At 32.9% G+C, this 15,225-nt stretch overlaps 2 protein-coding genes and 1 long non-coding RNA gene across 3 annotated transcripts; 2 read left to right on the forward strand and 1 right to left on the reverse strand.

Annotated features, from left to right (window-relative positions):
• Window positions 1-1,315: 1,315 nt before the first annotated feature.
• On the reverse strand, window positions 1,316-8,096 carry LOC133702307 (CSC1-like protein At1g32090). The gene is made up of 11 exons (XM_062126621.1): window positions 7,783-8,096; window positions 7,118-7,270; window positions 6,418-6,553; window positions 5,960-6,061; window positions 5,549-5,668; window positions 4,976-5,056; window positions 4,468-4,808; window positions 3,758-4,003; window positions 2,907-3,231; window positions 2,129-2,362; window positions 1,316-1,967 (listed from the first exon to the last, which is right to left on the reverse strand). The coding sequence occupies exons 1-11, from the start codon at window positions 8,094-8,096 to the stop codon at window positions 1,593-1,595; spliced, it is 2,427 nt and encodes an 808-aa protein (XP_061982605.1). The 3' UTR covers window positions 1,316-1,592.
• Window positions 8,097-8,310: 214 nt separating this feature from the next.
• On the forward strand, window positions 8,311-8,808 carry LOC133702308 (uncharacterized). Its single transcript, XR_009843702.1, has 2 exons — window positions 8,311-8,447; window positions 8,567-8,808. It is a non-coding gene; the product is annotated as an uncharacterized LOC133702308 (long non-coding RNA).
• A 1,437-nt stretch (window positions 8,809-10,245) lies between these two features.
• On the forward strand, window positions 10,246-13,036 carry LOC133700975 (uncharacterized). Its single transcript, XM_062124720.1, has 4 exons — window positions 10,246-10,591; window positions 11,266-11,369; window positions 11,463-11,547; window positions 12,489-13,036. Exons 1-4 carry the CDS (start codon window positions 10,367-10,369, stop codon window positions 12,576-12,578), a joined length of 504 nt encoding a protein of 167 aa, XP_061980704.1. The 5' UTR covers window positions 10,246-10,366; the 3' UTR covers window positions 12,579-13,036.
• The last annotated feature ends 2,189 nt before the right edge of the window (window positions 13,037-15,225 follow it).

The following is a 15,225-nucleotide window of genomic DNA, read 5'->3' on the forward strand; positions in this document are numbered from 1 at the left end:
TATAAACGTGTATAATTGCAAAAATAACATCGTAATATATGCATCATGGTGAGAGATGAAGTGTAACCCCTATTGTTTGAACTATCATATCTTCTTGATATTTGGAGCCTTCCCATATGGAGATATTCTTATGATCATAATTGTTATTAAATAAAAATATTTTGTTAATTTCAATGTGCATGTAAACATCCAAATCTAAATAGTTATTTAAATTTTTTTGATTCATACGTGTAGAAGTAACAAACATTCCCCGACCTGTTTGGCCCCTTTTATACATGTAAGACATAAATATCTATACAAGGATGCTAATATAGCAAATCTCTAGTTATATGTGTGGATAGCATCGAAATTTTTCAAGAGCATCAAATAAAACAAAGGAACATATCTCCCTGTAAGATCCATGAATAACACACTACCAAATAGATTCATATGACAAAGACAGTTTTAGATGGTCAATCAACGATGGCTTGTTTATCTATAATGACGTGAAAATGATCGTGTGTGTAGATAGATGAGAAAGTGATCTGCATGAAAGATATAGTGGGAAATTAAACAAAAGTGTGGATTCTTTTGGCTCCAACCAGAAAAAAACAAAAAAAAATTGTTGGGTTTGAAGGGATATCGAATTAATCAGATTAATGCCGAAAACAAATGTTCAACAATTGGAAAATTTTGAACCACCAAAATACGAATTTGAAGTTAAAAGCATGTTTTAAGTTCCAAGCAATATCGCAGTGTTTGTTTTCTTGGGTAAAATCATGTTTTTAAAAAATTATAATTTTTTTTATTTTAAATTATTATTTTATATATTTTTAAATCGAATCGATATGTTAATATTAAAAATAAAATTTTAAAATAAAAAAATATTATTATTATATATATAAAAAAAACACTTTAAAAAACAAATAAAACACTACCTATAAATCATCACTGAATCTCTAGTATAATTTGGGGCTGACATCCGGACTTATTATCTTCCCTTTAAAAAGAAGCCATCAATTAAGCTACAAATGCTCCAGCAACACTGAATTATCATGTAACTGAAGTGTTTAGACAAGTGAAGCTTGCTGAACACGGAAAAAGAGGGAATATATATCGTATTCTAGTTATCGGAAGAACTATTGACTATTTGCAAGCACGCATGCGCATGATAGTTTGGGATGCTGGAACCAAACGCTGGCCCCCAAGTCTCACTCAATCTTGAGTGCCTTCTCACTTTGGCCATTGCCTCGCATAACATTTCACAACAGAACAATCACACATGCTACAACAGACAGCTTTGCAGAAGCATAACCCTAGTAAATGAATACATAAATAAATAAGAAACAGCTTTAGCTTTATATGCCTTCCCTACACAATTATTATAACTGCCATTTCTCAAGAGTTAAACACATAGCATTGTGGAATTTCCAGTCATATTTCAGGAAAACACCATAAGCTATTAGTGATTACATTGACAAACCAATAAGTACTATGGGAACAAAGCTATACATTCTAAATGAAACCGTGGAAATTAGAAATTTAGAGAAAAATAAAAACAAAAAAGGGTTAGCATGCAATTGAACTTGTAGATTAGTAGTACCTCCATAATATCAAGGCTCGTTTTCATAATGATAGGCATAATGGGGTGGAGAGGGAGGATGATAGATATCATTTTCGTAATGATAGGCATAATGGGATGGAGAGGAAGGCTCATAGACATGCTGAGGTGGAGAAGAAGGATGATACATGTAATGCGGTGGGGAAAAAGGATGGTTGACTTGATGTGGTGGAGAGGGGGGGTTGATTTCGGTGGTTGGATCACTTGCAGTATGCGATTTGTTTCTTTCAACCTTTACCTCAACCTCAACCAACTCTTCTTCCTCAAATGAGTGGAAAATTGGGTGCAAATATGCATCAGCCAAGTATGCTTTCAAGTTTATATCAGATTCTGTAGTTCGATCTAATATGTCTTTCTCCATGGCTTCCTGAAGTAGTGCCAAGAAGAAACAGTTGGATCAGTATTTGAAAACAAACATATTCCATGCCTCTTTTCAAATGACAAATTTAAATCTGAAAGAAAAAAATGATTTCATTTAATTTAATGAAACTTTCAAAAATCTCCTTTCTTGCTAAGTACAAAACTTACCTCAAGAGGGTACCTCCTAAATGCAGGTTCGAAACGACTCTTGCAGAACTTGTGGAAAGATAATGTCAATATGGGCAAGATAACTAACAAAGGAGTGGATTTGGCTGCTTTTTTTGTACTAAGCAAGCCCAAAAGTAAAAGTTGAGATATCAATAAACTTGCAATTATACGGCTGTGAACATGTGGCCAAAATGCAGCAGCACTCTCGTATTGTTGATTGTAGACATTGATTATCTGCAACATTAAGTAGAAATACAAACCGACAGTAAAACTAATATTTAGAAAACCTTGAAAGGTATCTTAGGAGTATAACAGCAATAATATCAAACACCAGAGAGTCAAAGTTTGAAGTAAATCTAAAAAAGTTGTTATGTGGACTCCATAAATCGACAGATACTGACTATTTAAACTTGTAGGGGAAAGAATTACCAAGCAAATAGAGAAACATTCCACACCACTTAAACCACAATGGGAAAAAGTTGAGACACCTTAATTAACCTAGTTGTTTATTTCTAAGACTCAAATCCAATCATAGGATTTTAGATAATACCAAAATCGCTGGCTTTCTAGAACATCATATTTACAATCACAAGCATCAAATGGTTATGGGTTCCAAACGTTGGCCAATCTAAAATCCCAAAGCAAATGTGTTCGGGTCAATTCAAAGATAATGCTTAATCTACTTTCAGATGCCAGCAAGTAACATAATGCTAATAAACATAGTATAAAGGTAAAATAAATAAATAAATAAGTAATCAAGCATCCTGAATATACTGACCTGATGACGGTAAACCAAGTATGCGAAAGCAAAGAATACTAGAATAAAGGGAAGCAGTATTGGAGTAACCACAGCATATACGATTCCCAAAAGAAAGTATAGTTGGAGGCTTGGGAGAGTCTCTGGGAAATCTACACTACCAGGATTCATGGCCTTTTCTCTGTCTCTTTCAGTCTTTACCAAAAACATGTTCTTAAGATGAAATATAATCAATGGCTTCAATCTGAGAATCTCTCCAGCAATACCAGCCCATCCATCAACCATTATATATGTAATGAAAAAGGTAGCCTTCATTGGTATGGAAACCCCAATAGTTCTAGGAATCCTGCAGTACATTAATTTCTTATAAAACCATGAATGGAACAGACAGAGATAAAGATTGGAGAGCAAGGAGTAAAAACTTTGAAATATATGCTTGCTTTGCATGATACAATTTAAGAATATGATAATATTACATTAGGAGACATAAAACCATATGCCTGTTATCTCTTATGTTGCATAACAGAACTAGTTGTGATACAATTACGTTGATATATTATGTTCCACATTTTTGCTTAGCATAATTGGTACTTGTCAATGTTTAAGGTAGAAGGTTAAAGCTACAACTCAATTTCAATATATGCACTTACCCCATCACAGTCAGCATTTCCAAATATAAAATTTTATCAATTAAATTCAGTTGGGTTTTTATTAAGATTATGCATATGCTGATCACATAGGTCATTTTTGGAGAAGTATCAACCAAACTTAAATCACAAAATTACTAGCTCATCCAAAGTATCCACAACCTATAACAAATTGTTCAAATATAGAAACTACAAAAGCTAAAATCATAGAGGTATAGAATTTACTGGGTTGGTGATTGGTGAAGGAAAGCATCCAGCTGCTCGAATGCCGTTCCAGCTATTATGCTCCCCAAGAATACATTCACTAACATAAAGTAATAATACTTTGCTGCTGCTCTTCGCTCCAAAGTTGAATGTGCAATATATCCCTCGATTTTTGACATTATCATCAAAACCGCTGGTAGTATATACAAAAAGATTTTAAGTGCAAGACCAGGAAGGAAACCCTGTAGGAATGACTTGATGAATTTCCTGTGCAAAATTAGATTTTTAGTGAGGAGGTCAAGATACTACCTTATTTGTACTCCAAATCTTGAAAGGCATATAAATTGATGCATAATTAAAATGTCATTTAATTTCATGTATATAGAAATGAGTAGTAAACATAACAAAACATATTAATGATCCCCAAATCCTCTATAACACAGTAGAGATGTAAAGACCCAAATCATCAAGTTAAATTGTCGACAGTATGTTCAAATACTAATGAAGCACAGATAATTCAAAGAAATGTGCACAGATAATGAAATAATGATAAGAACATCATGTAGCAAATAATAATTACAATAAGCGAAGACTAAATATAAGTTCTTTAAATATGTTAAAAGAGATTCGACAATGTTAAAAATAAGAGAAAGTTACATCTGTAAAGCTTCAATGCAATCTAACATGAAACAAGACAACTCACAAAATGAAGAAACAATTACACCACTTACAGTTCTATGACCGGCCTAAGGAAAGGAGCAACTTTCTCAAGACCCTCTAAATTTGCAAGGGATTGCACAAAAGCTATAGGTATCATGTAGAAAAACACCAAAGCAAACACTGACAAAGATATTATAAGCTTTCGAATAGTCAGTGACACGAATGGTATAGCCAAATTACACCAATAGATATCGCGAGGATCTGGAGCCCAATTTGTCAACCATAATGTTGGATTCTTGCTTTGTTGTGTTTGTGCACAAACAGCTGCCCCCCAGCGTGAATTAAAAGAAACAAATGAAACTGGCAAGATAGATTTTGAGTCTTTAAGAATTTTTTGGCGCTCCGATGCCATCTGAAACATATGGGCATCAAATACATGCATTAAGCAATTTTTATCAACAATTTTGAGTGGTAAAACACTAGATGTAGAACAAGTTAAAAACTATGACAGTATAGGACAGCTAAGTTTAACAGAATAAAATAATGAAAGGTTGAAGACAAATAAAACTCTTGGCTTACATTCTTCTCCAATAGCTTTATTTGTTGCTTGTAGTATTCAATAGAATCAACTCTTTCACCCCAGATTCCTAGAAATCCTTTCTGAAAAATAAACAAGTCAAATCATCAACGTTGTGCTTTTTTAATTGAACAACAGACTTTTGATTAGGCAAGTTTAATTCAAAAGGTGTATGGCTTCCATTGTTTGCAGCATTCCATGACTTTTCGTATCTAACTATCTCCGATTTGATCAATGGACTTAATGTTTATAGATCTCGCAAGTTGATTTTCAAGGCAATTGGAATGTCTCATATTGTTAAATTTTGACCACATACAGAGCTATAATTCATTTCACAAGCTACAAAGACACAGGTTTGTTAATATAGATGGAAATGTAATTAACGTGTGTCATCTATATGAATGGAGAAATAAATTTTACAATCACTTGGAAAACTTGGATTATAAACAAGGTAGTTTGGTGATGAAAGACTTGTTAGTTCTCCCAATGATCCCGACAAACACAAACAATGATGCATGCTCAAGTGCGCGCACAGGAGAAAGTTATGATTACAGGTTTAAATACACAAACTTCACCTTTCGAGTGGGCCTTTTGTCTGGATGTCTTTCAAACTTAAGCTGGTTATAATCGAGCCAATTTCGCAATCTATCTCTTTTTCTCACAAGTTTTGCAAATTTGCTTGCATTATAGACTGCCTGCAAAGAAATTCCAATTCTCTTTGATAAATTATAAGGCCAACAAAAGTTTAAGCACATAAATCATGCATGTACCATCTTTCCATAAAATCCATTCAAAGACTATTTTCATATAAATCAAATTACTCTTATAAAAAAAAGTAGGAAAATTAGTTAAGAGAACTTGAAATCATGCATATATCTTCCAAACATAAAATCCATACAAAGACCATTTTCATTTTAACCAAATTAAAATTATGAAAAAAAGAATGGATAAATTAGTTAAGATTAATCTCAATAAAACTATGTTACCTGCTGACAAAGATAAGTATTCGGATGGTTTTTTTTAAAGAATTGTTCCACTGTGTCAAACACTGACCGACCAGAAACATGCGGAACATTCCTGACCACTACCTGCAAAAGATAATGATTTCATGAGAAAAACACCATCATTACCCTACTAAATATATTAAGCTCTGTAAACTTTCTCAAATTTTACAAGATTATCACATCTTTTTTTGTCCTCTTATTTACTTATGAGATGCATCTTCTCCTTTTCTTTCTTGAGCATGTCTATTCATATGTCAAATATACCATAAAAAAAATAACAAACAGTAAGCTCACTAAAAGAAGAATCCAAGCATGAAGTTGGACCATGTATAATTTATTTGAGGATTGGAACGAAATGATGATGTGGTTGTTTACTTTTGATTGATATCATGCAGAAAGTTCTCGCTCAAACAATAAAGAAAAATTTGAGTCAAACTCACAGTGAACTGTTCAGCATGCCTTCTTTGTGAAGCCAGGAAACGCAGTCTCATTGATGCGACATGATCATATTCCTTGTAGAGCATGAAGCAAGTCCATGTAGTGAATGCATATTGCAATGCTATGTGGATAAAAAACCTGAAATTGATAGCAAATGGTCTTCAGAATATGCTAAACTGTACATTTTCAAAGTCGTAAAAAGCAAGAGGTAATTAGAAGCCATCATTAGACTATATAGCAACAAGTTCGCTAAAAAGTAAGAACATTATAAAATTATGCAACTAATATTTCCGATATTAGAGGTTTGCAACGTCAAATGAAAATATAAATGAAAAGACAAAACCAAAATGTTATGCCATTCAATTCATACCTTCACACAACTGGACATAACAATATCCAAAAAGCATGCCCATGTAATTTTTTAAAATTCAATTAGAATATGCTCTATTGAGACTCTAAGAAACACGCGTAATCATGGATTTTCCCTTTTCTTCCTTCAATTAGATGAGCAACACTAATAAGTGTCAGTTTCATTTCACTATATTTTTAGCAGATCATATCAATCAACAACAAGGTAATTCAAGCAGAAAACTGTAAGGAAACAATCGAAAGAAATGATAAAAAAGTTAACAAAATAATACTTTAGAAATACATATGCAAAGTATGTGCATGTGGCTCTACCTAAAAGAAACATAAATTTACCTTATGGAACGAGGACGGACATTTGATATTGAAAGCTTGTCAATGTCACTCATAACCAATTCTTTCCTTAAAAAGAATAGTGTTCCACTGGATACATTCACTGGAATGAGAATTAAGAGCGCAAGGATTGTAATTGGAACAAAAATCTTTAAGCTGCCAAATGAATCGGAAAATATCAGTTGTTAAACATCCGCCATCATTGAAACTTGGACTCTCAAAGCCTTAGCTGATGTTATGAAGAAAATATAGCAAAATGAAACTTGACCGTGGTTCTTCCGAACCCATTTCAAAAAAAAAAAAAAACAAGGAAAAGAAAAGAAAAGAAATTGAAGAGCATCAGTCAGTGTCAATGATATGCTAAATAAACTTATAAAGAAAGGCATGCATCTCTTCACTCAATCCACGGTAAATGAACAGCAAGATGAACATATACCAAGATTACCATATGCACTGCACAGACATCCAATAAAGCTCCAAGAAACCAATTCATTGAACAATTTACATTGTCACTCATAAACTTCCAAAACTTTCAATTTCCTCTACCTACTAGTTTTCATAGTCAGACAAATTGAGAGCATTCTACAAAATGACCAAAACAAAGCCATGGCAGACTGACAAGGCTCGTGAAAGAAGCTAAAGATTGAGAGTTTTTAATGAAAAGGTACCCGAGAGTGTAAATCCTCAAAAAAACAGCAGAGTCAAGACCAGCATGGTTGATAATCTCTGCTTCGCTCATCTTCAAGGCTTGAGGCATCCAGTTCAAGAAAGTCAGGTAAGTCTTGATATTGAGGTTGACCAATTTGCCCACAAAGTTACCAGCCCTTCTTGGGCTGCTCCTTCCTCCACTAATGTACCACTTTGGAAAGTAAACTCTGTCATTGATGGGTTGGATTCTCAGTAGAGCAAAAGCCAGCAAGAATGCAAAAGCACCAAGAATGTTTATGAAAGCTGAGACTCCTATGTCCTGAAGAGTTGCCATGGTATAGAGAATAACAGAGACAGAAAGTAGAGGGAGGGGAAGAAACAGAGGGAGAGTGTTGGTGAAGGAAGGAAAGAGAGGAGTAGAAGAAACAGGAAGAAAGAATATGACTTTACCTTTACTGTTGTAGTTAGCTTTTCTAGTTTCTAATTATAATAAGTTAGAAAAGTTGAGAAAGTATTTTTTTTAATTTATTATTCTTGTTGTTTTTTGGAAAGGAAAGTGGAAGGTAGTGGAAACCTTATCCTGATGTGTTTTTTATCTGGGCTGGAAGGGAAAGTGGAGACGCCAACATTGCCGAGGCAACTTGGGATCCCTGTATATGTGCTGCTGGGATGCTTGAGAATAATGGTAAAGGCTAGCTGTTATTGTTCTCTTTCTGCTTTCTTTCCTCTCTAGCCTACAAGTTTTTTCAATGCTTAGGAGTTAGGCCACCTTTTTACTGCTTCTGTGCGTGTTTTCTTTTAAAGGCTAGATGGGCACTGGTAGAAGAGCGCGCGTGCATGTGAGGATTGATGGAGGAGGAGGAGGAGCTTTACAGGGATGAAGTCATGAAGAATTGGGGGGTTGCGCACGTGTCGTTTTGTGATTCGTGATTTGCGTCCTTTTCGTTTGTCTTTGTTTCCTTGTGAAAGTCGCTTCAGTAGCCGAGTATTTAAGGGTTACTTTCTTTCTGGTCATCACTATCCTATCCTATGGATCTTTTCTTGCATTTCCATCATTTCCAATTTTCCATAGACGTCATAGTGATTGATAGGTTTTCTGCTTTTTTATATATTTTTTAAAAGGTATTTTTGATTTAAAAAAATTAAAAATAATATTTTTTTATTACTTTTAAATAATTTTAATATACTTATATAAAAAAGCTAAAAATAATTTATTATAATATATTTTCAAGTCAGAATTTGTTTTAAAAATCACAATCCAATACAATCTTAAACACACACAATCATGACAAGAAATCCCTAAATCAGTGGCCAAATATTGGGCACTGTTTATTTTTTTATTTTATTGTTTAAATCATAGCTTGTTTTGTTTTTCTTGACAACATAAGAGTCGAATTTTTTAAAATTAGCACTAATTAAAAAAAATATTGATAAAATCACATAGTTTGAAAAAATTAGTAATTTAGCACAGTTTGGTACATGTTAATTAGGCGATTTAAATCAACATGTGGAAAATGCGAAATTTCAAAAGAATTATTAAATGAAATGCATAAATTATAATGACAAAAAAAATACCTTATAAGCATATCAAAACTATAATTAGGATACTAATAATACTATAAAAAAATCTCAATAAGATAAATTCAATTATATAAAAAAAATAATCAATGATAATTAGAATGGATCACACTCACAAGCAATTATATTAAGAAGACAGAGAGATAGTTAAAGAATATCTCAAAAGTATGTTAACACTTTGATTTTATCTTAAAAAATTTTAAAATAATTTTTATGTGTTAATTATTGAAAATTTAGAAAATCAAATTTTATTTCTTTAGACTCTTTTTTTCTCATCTTAAATGAACACATTTCTTATTGTTAGAATTGTGGTAAAAATTATTTTTTAAAGTGATTTTCGCTTAGAATTCATTAAAATAATAATTTTTATTTTTTAAAAATTTATTTTTGACATCATGACATCAAAATAATTTTAAAACACTTGAAAAATATAATTTAAAGAAAAAAAATTTAAAATTCTTCAAAAACATCATTCAACCACAAAAACAAACACAACCTTAAAGTAATAAAATATATCATAAAAAGGCACTATTAATCAAAATATCATAAAAAAGGACCCAATTGATGAAATTCCTATGATAAATTAATTGTATGTATATTTAATCCATTATAAGATTGATGAAAGCTGATTTGGTATTGCGGTCCAACTATATTTTTTATTTTTTAAAAAACAATTTAAAGTTTAGAATTAATTTATATATATATATATATATTTAATTATTTTAATATATTGATATTAAAAATAAATTTTAAAAAAAAAATATATTATTTTAACATATTTCAAAACAAAATTTATTTTTTAAAAAATCCGAAGGCACCACCCACCGCATTGTCCAAGGCAAGGACAGTCCTAACTCGATACAGGCAAACATGTCTCCACGAGCAAGGCTTCCAGTTAAACCATTCTCCAAACACCCAGCCTCTAACTACAATCCCCAAACCAAAACCCCACCAAAGAGCAGTGATTGAATCCTCTGACGGTTTTACCTTCTAATCAATTCAAAGCCCGTCATTTTCCTTCTCGAAATGCAGAGATTATGCACCAAGCTCCGATCTTTAGCCTCTGTTTCCTCCTCACATCGCCTCCTCCACCCGCCTCCACAATCTTATCACCGACATCTCCATTTCGCCGCTGCTTCCCGTAAATGGAATCTTAATGGGTCCCTTTTGAACACATCTTCTTCTTTACCAATGCAGCTTCCTTCGATGGCAGCTCTGTCCTCTTCGCGTCTGTCTCAACTCCCCCACTCGGTAAGGCTTTTGGGCTTCTTTTGTTTTGTTTTTTGCATGGTTATTCGCTTGTTGATTCTTTTTTGTATGCATGAATACTGAGGAAGTGCCGCAAAGAAATGTGTACCTTTTATCCAGATTTAGTTACCTGTAGTTCAATCTTTTCATTAACTGTTGTTTCAGGTCTTACTGAATGTACCTCATTCTATATTTGATTCAATAATTTTGCAGCAAATGCCAATCATTTTCTTTAATCTTGAGAGTTTGCAAAATAATTGACATAAAACTATTGCTTGTAGAATTATAGTCTAAAATGATAAAGTCGTTATTGGCAAGGAGTTGAGTTCTGAAGAAGAATTAGAAGAACCCATGTCAAATTTGTTCCAACACTTGACTAGCCATGCTGTGCATCCTAGCCTATTAGCTAATACATTGGAAATGCTAGTTTTTCATTTACCTTCTCAGCAACCGCTTATAAAATGGATAGAGAAGTTGAAATTTTTTGATACGTAAGCGTAATTATATTATCTTGAGTTCGGCTTTCTATTTTATATAGGATTGTATGTAGAGTTCTGATCCCGTCCTTTTCCATCCTAACAATCAACACGAGTCCAGGAATTTTGCATTTGATGTTAAATCCAAATCACTTTGAATTTCTTTTTAATGCAATTGTAGATTTCTTTGTGGTGTTCCAGTTGGTGCAAGTGCGTCATGTTTCATCAAGGGAGCGGAAAAAGAGGAGGAAGCCAATGACTCCACGCACCTCCAAAGTAAAAAAGATTAAAATGAAGGCTTACTCGTGAGTTTAAGCTGTTTTACTCGATTTCTTTTCTTTCTGTGAAAGTGCTATTTAAATTTCTGTGAATAACTGGTTTTAGTTTGTCCTGATCAGGTCCTATAAGGAAAGATTCAGGACAATGAATGATGGGACTATTCGTCGCTGGAGGGAGGGCAAGAATCACAATGCGCACTCGAAGGTGTGTCTTTCAGTAATTTCATTCTGTCATTTTCCTTTCCTTTTCATGTTATTGAAACTAGATGGTCTTTAGCTACATGTTTTCCATAAGTTGATAACTATATAGCTGGTTTCTTGATTATATAAAGTGCATGCCAATTCTACTTAGCATTTTGTAAGTCATGCTTGTTGCAAAGTTGTAGTGATGCTTGACTACAATCCGCTTATGAATCAAGTTTACACTGGACGTGTTATTTAGCTTTCTAAGTTTGGAGAAAAGGAGGAGCCTCCTTTAGTACTCAAAATACATTTTCAGGTGGCCCGGTTTCATTTAAATGTGATGTTCATCTGTAAGTTTGCAATATTGCTCTGGTTTCTCTATCTTGCCATCATAAAGAATGCTAGTTCAGCACATGTTTTTAATAGAACATCTTTCCAATCCTAGGCTGTTTGTATATGTGATCTCTTTTGGTCCTGACGTGCTCAGCTCTATTTCCTTTTCGCTTGCATTTTGATGTTGAAGAGTTTTATTGATGGCGGGCACAAATGTCTTATTAACTTCTGTTTACTGTATCCAATTTAAGGAATGATAGTACCCTTCTGTTGCATTTATGTTTGAGTTGGTTTGCCTAGTACTCTTGTGTTAACCCAATTTAAGGAATGATACTCAATGAAAGGTGGCATTTTGAGGATTCTTTTCTCAATGGAGAAGTGGGGTTGATGAGCATCCATTTTGGTTTGAACTTCACTCAATCAGAAATAAGATGATTACATCTTCAACTGTTTACTTATTTCTAGGTACCCCCATCACCGACTGCTCTCCTCCCAAGTTCCAAAAGTTGTAGTTACCAGCAGAAAATCCTCTTGTTCAGATCTTACTGTTTGTTTTTCTTTTTTAGGGGGGTGTGATTTGGCATTAGCTGATTTCATTTGTGATTGACAGAAATTTTATGTTTAATGCAGTCAAAGAAATCAAAACGTCGACTGAGACAACCATCTACTGTACCTGCAGCCTATGCCAAAGTTATGAAGAAGCTTAACTTCTGTGGTTAACTTAAAACTTCAGATGCTGCCAGTTACTTCGACAGAAGATGAAAATGTCCATGGCCTAGAGCACAGTTTTTGTAGCAAGCAACAGTTGGAACTTGTTTTGAGCATTTGGCTAACAAACAAGGAAACTGCTACAATGTTTCCAATTTGAATTGCTAGTCGAACAGTATCAGCCAATAATAGCTCGATATTTTATTTTTTTGGTTTCATCCAAACTAATGTCCAGGTAGTGCATATGCTAGTTATTTGGTCCATTGTTTTATTTCAACGATTTGTCAGTTTACGTAGCATGGAAGGAAATTGCTGCTTGCCATGGCTAGTTTTTAGTTTTGAAGGGTCGTGAAACATTAAAAAAAAATCTAGAACATCTTGTTTTCTTGTATTCTGGAGAGTGATTTAGTTGCCCTTATGGAAGACAGCATCACTTGTCGATTAATAAATTTAAACAGTGTTCTGAATAACTTGAATGTTCCGCTTACGGATGCATTAGTTTTCTTTGAATTATTTTTTAAAAAACGTGAACGAGATAAAACCCCCTTGTGTAAATGAGATACCAGTGACTACAAGTTTCTCTGTTTTTTCGTTTTTTCAAGTCCCTTGGTTCTGTGAACGCTGGCTGAAAGGCATGAGAACCAGATCCATTAATATTCTGGAATGAGAGAAATTTAAGGAAGATGAACCGTTTATCATACACACATGGTGCTGTGTCTAATGAACATTTCTGCAGCCATGCTCCACTTCCTCCTGGACTGTGTCTGGGCTCCTTCGTTCCTGTGATCAAAGCCCATGGTTGTCATGTTTCTGATTTTGACCTTTAAATGAAATTCTTTGAAAAGGAAGAAAGAAATTGCAATTTCTTGGGATGTAGTGTGCGCCCGTTCCAGTTTTTTCATGATTTTTTCTTGCATGTCTCACATTTCCACTTGCAATGAGCTACAAACTCTCATCGTTTTGAATTATACTCCAAGTTCATTTCGGAAAAAATATAGCAAAACATAATTTTGGCAAATCAAACCCAATAACCATTAACCAAAAACAACTAAATGAGATTATGGTTTTATTGTAGAAAAAGCACTGACCACACGCTCATTCATAGTTCCATGTTCTTCCACTATGTATTTTTACTACTTTTTAAAGTTTTGAGTATCGTCTAAGAAATTTCAAAGCTATTCTACTTCTTTTATAACTTCATTAAGAGTTACAAAATCTAATTTCATTATAGTTCTTATGGATTTAGAATTATATCAACTAGAGAATTTTAAATTCTTAGTATTATATATTCAATTTGCATCAATTTCCATCACTATAACCTTCTAATAACACCAGGTATCTAGTATAATAATGTAGCTTATAATTTAATAATTATCTCAAATATATGAGTGCCTTGTTTATTATTTTTTAACAATTCATACTTGGATTAATGATAAATTTACTTAACTTATTGATCGAATATATAATATCTAGTCTTGTGCAATTCATAACATACATTATATTTTTAATTATAAAAACTTATTTTTAGCTTGATTTCACATAAAAACATCTAAAAAATATTATAGAAACCTCGACAATCCAATTCTCAACCCTAAATCCTCATTTAACCACTAAAAAAAAAATATAAATGAATAAAAAAGTTCATGAACCTTGGTCTATTTTTTCAGTCATAGTTATAGAGCAACATAATCTTCATTAAACTTCTCTAAAAAAAAAACCATATTGACACTATTAACAACTTTTTGTGAGCTACAATGTCATCATTCAAGCACTTTCTCTCTCATTAATCTTTTCTAACAATCTTCTCTCTCATCTCAACATCTAGAGATTGAAACATGAAACAATAAAAATTTGAAACATCATGGATCAAATAAATACATAAACTGAAACTTTAAGGATCAAATTGAAGTTTTTTACTCTAAAATAAAAAAAAATATTTTATTTTTTTGTTAAATTTGATCCTTCTTCTCTTAATGTTTTTAGCTATAACCTACAATTATATTTCATAACATTTTTTTTTAATTTATCATGAAAATATTAATCTATATTTTTTGTATATGAGAGCACTTATGTTGTTGAAAGACATTCTTCACGTCAAGTTGAAATAAGGGGTACTTCTTGATTGCAGCCAAAGAAAAAATGCCACGAATGGTGGTAATTTTTTCAACCTGGGAAAAATATTTTCCCTATCTTTAAAGGGGTTCGACATGATATTCTTGAAGAAATCTTTGTTCTAATAATTTAACTTTGTATCTCTCTATCGAGCCATCTGTTTTATGCTTGATCTTGGTAAATCCACTTGTAGCTAATGGCTTGTTTCCATGCAGCCAATGAGACTGACATCTTAGTCTCTTTTTTTTCTGGGCATCTTCCTGCATAGCATTTTTCCAGTAAGAATGATTGAAGGCTTCAGCAAATGATTCAAGTTCATGAGAAGATTGAGCTGACATGAGGTAAGCTCGATGTTTTGGGGACATAAGATAAGACAAAAAGACTTAAACAAGATAAAAAACTCATGAGGATCGACGAACCTGAGAGAGGGATCCTGAATCTGAGGAAGCGACAATCTTAACATGTAAAAACATGTTAATATAACTTTAAATGATGAAATTACAAATAAATAAAATTGAATAACCAATATAGGCATTGTAGAAATAAA

Source organism: Populus nigra, chromosome 8 (assembly GCF_951802175.1).
Source record: "Populus nigra chromosome 8, ddPopNigr1.1, whole genome shotgun sequence".
NCBI lineage: Eukaryota > Viridiplantae > Streptophyta > Magnoliopsida > Malpighiales > Salicaceae > Populus > Populus nigra.